The 6,206-nt window shown below is 34.4% G+C and overlaps 1 protein-coding gene across 1 annotated transcript in view; it reads right to left on the minus strand.

The window, feature by feature from the left end:
- The window catches only part of LOC135073434 (N-acetylgalactosaminyltransferase 6-like), a 33,926-nt gene extending 28,108 nt beyond the window's left edge, over positions 1-5,818 (minus strand). Inside the window, exons 1-5 of the mRNA XM_063967616.1 lie at positions 5,623-5,818; positions 4,777-4,980; positions 4,191-4,242; positions 2,718-2,853; positions 1,868-2,043 (exon numbers count right to left, since the gene is read on the minus strand). Of these exons, the coding sequence (XP_063823686.1) occupies positions 1,868-2,043; positions 2,718-2,853; positions 4,191-4,242; positions 4,777-4,977 (565 nt within the window). The 5' untranslated portion in view covers positions 4,978-4,980; positions 5,623-5,818. The remainder of the gene's footprint in view (positions 1-1,867; positions 2,044-2,717; positions 2,854-4,190; positions 4,243-4,776; positions 4,981-5,622) is intronic.
- Between the last annotated feature and the right edge of the window lie 388 nt (positions 5,819-6,206).

Consider the following 6,206-nt stretch of genomic DNA (forward strand, 5'->3'; position numbering starts at 1 on the left):
GAACAAACATTCTAAACCTTAACCTTCAATGATGTATAGTAGCACAGAATAAGTAATAGTACAGGTACAGAAGGATTACTCCGCAAGACGATTTAAATAAATGCGAGTCTTGCTACGACGCGATACAGTGGAATTCAGCTCGCACAGCACTACGTACCTACAATTTTATTCACCTACAAGTTTTGTCTCTTTCTATCGCGTGCCTCTGAACTCTTCTTACGCTGTTAGGGTTGCTGTCTAGTGAAAAAATAGTTAATCTACTTATTTGTGATGAGGTACGTATGTAGGTAAGTATGCATTTATTATGGAAAACCTTGGGAGAGGCCTTTGTCCAGCAGTGGACGTCATTTGGCTGAAACGAACGAACGCATTCTGAGCAGTAGTCATAGAAGGTTAGGTTCCTAATCATCCTAAGAATTATTGATTACCTACATGGCCAACATACCTTTCAGCATCTTTGGGAAGCGAAAAAAAAAGATAAATCCGGTAGATTTCTTTTCGAATTTAAACACCTGAACGCCGCACAATATTTCTTTCTCTTTATGTCCATTTTTAAATAATACTTCGATCATAGAATTATAATCATACTACAACGCACGCCAGCGTCCTGACGGGCGCGCGCGTGACACTCGACTGATATAATACCCGCCGGCGGGGCGCTTCGCTGTAGGTAATTATCGGATGTACCGCGCGGAGTGAGCCAGGCCTGATAGTAGGTCGAATTCAGATTAGGGTATTTCCCATGCGCATCTAAATAATATTTGTGGAAATATAAGATAAGAGATATGGGGAGCATTAGGCTAGTCCCTTATCAAACATGTAATGCCGTATTAATTGCTCGTCTAACCATATAATCTGTTTGGCAAGGACATGCATGTTCACCGTATCGCATCACATAAAACCTCTTTGTTTGTTGGTGAAACAATCGCTTTGCATAATCAATTTTATTCTATAGCAATAATAAGGCCGTTCAGTACATTTTTTATGCATGATAAGGTAGGTATTTGACCCAGAGGCGGCGTAAGGCGTAGGCGACGTGGGCCACCGCCTACGGCCTCGCGGTACAAGGGGCCTCGCGCATCAAAAATTTTGAAAAAATGTATACAAGGTGGAGATGACAATATCATAATACGAACATTGACTATTAAATATAAATTCTTGATAGCTAAACAATGTAGTTAAAAATAAAAATATATTTTTTTCCAAACAAATTCAGCCATAATCAGACACAAAATTAAGCAACAACACGGATTTAAGTGACGAACATTATTCTTTGGCGCAATATTCCTTTAAAAATAATCACTGAATCAAGAAATCAGAAACTGTCAATGTATAGACCTTTGACCCTTTTTTTTATTATTTCATAAAATCCGTCTTCAGGTCGCCCGCCACAGAACAAGGCCTCGCGAAATCTGTCTTGCCCACATCAAATTTAGGTCTTGCCCCGCCTCTGATTTGACCGCAATCGCACCTGGTGTTAAGTGAGATGCAGTCTAGGATGGTACATACATATCTTATTTATCATTTTGCTTGAGAGTAGTTTGTGCACGAGAGCAACAAACATACTCACAAACTTTCACACTTCTATCAGTAGGAGAATCACAAACTATACTATTCTATACTAATATTATAAATGCGAAAGTAAGTAACTCTGTCTGTCTGTCTTGCTTACACGCCAAAACCACTGAACCGATTTTGATGAAATTTGGCATAGAGATAGTTTGAGTCTCGGGAAAGGACATAGGATAGTTTTTATCTCGGTTTTTAAAACAGGGACGCGCGCGATAAAGTTTTTCTGTGACAGACAAAATTCGACGCGGGCGAAGCCGCGGGCGGAAAGCTAGTCAATCATAAAAAAGTCACTCACTTTTGGTACTAGCGTCGTCGACTAGAAATATCTCCCTGAGCAGGTGTGGAGGCGACCGGTTGAGGACCCCGTACGCTGTCCGCAGCAGAGTGCTCCAATGCTCATTGTGGAAGGGAACCACCACGCTGACGGTTGGCAGAGATTCGATGTACAGCTTCTTTTTGCAGCCGGGGTGCCTGTTGATGAAATAGATACTTGAATACTGCACAAAATCACAGAAAACATGAAACGTTGGAACAGATTCTAGACTACCTACCCACAAACAACACTTACGAAAATAATTTTAGCGAGACTACGCAGGAAGAAGAGTACAGTTGTTTAAAATTTTAAGCAATGTCTATTAATATTATAAAATATCTTTTAAGGAAAAGAATTCGTAAGTGTATTACATTATGCAGGTAATCTCCGTAAGTGACGGTAGGCCCGCCATATTTTTCGCATAAACGATCAAAGATCAAACCATCTCAGCAAATGTATCTAAAGAAGATTGTAGGAACATAATTTTTACTAGTTTTCATAAATTAGTACCAATCAGAGTTGAAATACTACAAACCGCTATAATTTAACAACAATGGGTAGATATTTAAAGTTGGACAAAAAAAATGGCGTGCGTTACGCATTTGAAAAAAAACTTTTTACAGGTTCACAATCACACCACAAAGAGGCTTATAGGAACATAAAAAAGTAGAAATCGCAATTTAAAAACAAATAACCGTTATTAATAACGGTTATGTAGGTACTTTGAGTTGGACAAAAAATGGCTTGTTGAAAAAAAACTTGGTGAAACTTTGCTAAGAAAACTTCTTCATATCGCAATCGCAAATCGCGATGTTATGAATACCCAACTCACCTGATATCCGGCAGAGACCGGTTCAAAGGAATCCTGTCGCTTAGGGCTCCGTTGAAGCCATTCTCAGCGTAAAGCCGCTCTTCCAAAGCACTATCCTTCTCCGGCAATTCGGCTGGCTGCCCGTGTTCTCCAATACCTTCGAAAAATATTATTTTAACTATAGGTGTACCAGAATCTCATGGCAAATAGGGAAAATAAACTTTGTTGAGAGCAATACTGGGGAAATTGGAATAAACGATCTTGATACTGTTTAATTTTTTACTTTTATGACTTTAATATTAATGAACATAATGTACCTACGAATATACATTTTAGGTAGGTATGTAAGAAGAATGTTGTTATACATCGGGCTTTTAACATAGGAAAATGTCTTGAAAAATAAATAAATCGTATATTACTTTAAGTAACTAACTTTATTATGCATCATACTTTTAACTTATCACTTCATTCAGAACTAGAAATCTCTTGAGTGACCCTAGCTGAAAAATTAGAAACTGCTAGATTTAAAAAAAAAATGGTCAACAGCACTGCATTAGGGGTGATTTACTGTTTGTCCTCCGAATGACTGTCGTGAATACACCGATCAAAATGGCGCGAATAGCTATGCGCAACTTTAGGGCCCTGTAACTTCTTTATTTGTCTTGAGATATTTTCATGATTCTTTCACAATTATTATTAGTTTTACTTATATTTATTTCAAGTTTATTTGAAAGAAAAAAATTGAAAACTTCTCCATTATTCAATCTTGCTTGATGAAATCTTTTTCAATTTTCTTTACATGGTCATAACATTTTGACCATTCCTCTGCACCAATTTGTGAGATATACCTGAAAACCCCAATAAATCAGCTATTAAGAATAATATAAAAAAACATAAGCCTCCTTCTGACGCAGTTGGGTAATAAACTAAATGTATCAAAACATTTCAGTCCAACTTACTGTCAACTCGACGACGCGCTTTAAAATCAAAAATTGACTTTGAATTATGCCTTATTTTACAATTCACATTGAAAACAATATGACTGGCTTGAGCTTTTTCGACTTTTTCACAAAAATAACAAATAGTCAAGAAGAGATTACAAAATTTTTGCAGCGGCTGACAGATTTCATAATTTTCTTTGACAGGTGACAAATAAACCATAGACAATTGCCATATAAAAAACACACTTTTCCAATATTTTTGTTTGCCATGAGATTCTGGTAGACCTATACCCACATTCCACAAAAAAGGTGGATTTTTAAATTATACTTCACAGCTCTGGGTGAAAGTCATTTAGCCAAATTGAAAAAAATATTTCTGTACAATTAAAATCGAAATATATTATGACGCCTTGAAGCGAATGTAGCATACATTTCATCAAAAGTTATGCATAATTTAAGCGATGCAATCTGAAGTGGCGCCTCTCGTCCTAAAGAAATTTTTTTATATAAGTTATGCCTAAATAAAACTACAAAATTATTAAATAACACATACCCTCTCGATTCTGGTCTTCTCTTATTTGTGTGTAGTTGTGCCAGTCTTTTTTCTGAAACCATACAAAAACCATACAATCACAACAACAAATAAAATTAGTCATTTAACGCGCTATGCCTGTAAACATATGTACTTATACTTCATTTAAAAAATCACTCAAATATCATCATGCTATAAATAAAATTGTGCATGAAATGGATCAAATAAACTGTTCTTCTAATATTTAATTTGCGATGCTCTTTCCAGTAACTGGGTGGAAATGGTTGTTATCATACCTAAAGATAAGTGCCTAACAAACTGAAATGTTTGCTCAGATTCCTTGGTAGATAATGCATTTCTCACATTATGAAGGCATGACATTTTCACTTTTCTAATAATATTACTTTAATATTGTTTATTTAACACACATCGAGACATAGCTTTTTACATTGTCTATTATTTTAAACGTAATGAAACCACCAAGAGCTTTTAATTAATTACATATTTTGTTTCGTTTTAAGTAAAGTCAACTTTAATTTGCTACACACACATTCACTATGGAAAACTAAAATCAACTTTGAAGCGAATAAAATCTCATAATAAATACCTTTGCACTTGTGGGCACAAAATACGGAGGTTTCTCTGGAGCGTCGACCGGCTTTACTTGAGCCTCTTGCGCGGGGCTATCAGAGTCTATGGTGATGTTGCTGATGGTCTTGATCATGTAGAGAATGATCAGTATGATCGTAAACGTGACTAGGTTCCGCAGCCGGAACAACCGGACAAGGTAACGTCTAAAGAATACCATGATCTGCGTTAAAGAAAATAGATAATTATTAATTATGTGTAGTAATATAAAATAAATGATAATAAAAGAAGTCACTCATGTATAAACTCACTTACACAATAATATCTAATCTAATTACTCATATTTTGTAAAAGGATTTTGGGAATTAAATCAAACTTTAAATGATATTTTTGTCTTCATGATTATTAATGAAATCTATAGTAATAAAAAGTTAATATAAACTGCGTAACAACAGTATTAATATCATTAAAGAATTTTTTAAAGAATTCTAAAAACTATCACAGATTTATTTTAATCTAACGGATTAAATTTAAGTCCCAGTATTAAAATTATTGGTATTAAAAAAAGCTTATCTGATAAGATTGTAGAATTAGTTCAATGTGGATGTTTCAAAGTATTAAACGTTTATTTCCCACATAAATTACTCTCTTGAAAATATTTTATAAGATAAAAATATTTTTAATACATAGCTACTGTGTACTTTAATAAACGGCAACAGCTAGCCACGTAAAACGTAGCTCTATACGTTAATACATAGCTATCAATTAATACTAGAATGTAAAATTATAGAAACGTGTATTAAGTTAACGTATCAAGCAGCTGATTAAATATTAAAAATATAAACCATTACAAAATTTATCTCACCAGAGTAGGATATAACGTTGAATGTTCGCTTTACTGACTTCAGTCAGGGTTGTAAATCTAGGAACATGTGAAACCACCAAAGATATTTCAATCTAAATCTTTACTTCCATAAAACACAGTAATGTTTTTATTTTAATTGAATTTTTATTGTCGCAAAACTCGACACGACGAAACAATCCCTCAAGATGTTAATGTAACAAAATGTAAACTGATATTTAATCAATGTATATGACTTGTAAGAAAGAGATGTACCAACACGCATTTGAAGAGGCAGAATGAGACAACAATTCAAACAGACAGCTGACAGGATGACATGCTAATTTGTCCGGATTGTATGTAATTGTTTAAGTTTTTTAAATCAAAGATACGACTCAAGGCATCAATTTTTAAAATCTTTCAAAGATACAAAATCCTTTTCCTTTAAAAAAAAATACTTTATCCAAATTTCTAGTAACTAGAATTTAATCAGAAGACACTAGATTTTATTTAGAAAACCCATAATATAATTTTTCATTTGATATCAGACCATTGATTACTGCTTCAAAAATTTTGTTCCACAAACGCATCGGAAAATTCTCGACCAC

Source organism: Ostrinia nubilalis, chromosome 7 (genome assembly GCF_963855985.1).
Source record: "Ostrinia nubilalis chromosome 7, ilOstNubi1.1, whole genome shotgun sequence".
Lineage (NCBI taxonomy): Eukaryota > Metazoa > Arthropoda > Insecta > Lepidoptera > Crambidae > Ostrinia > Ostrinia nubilalis.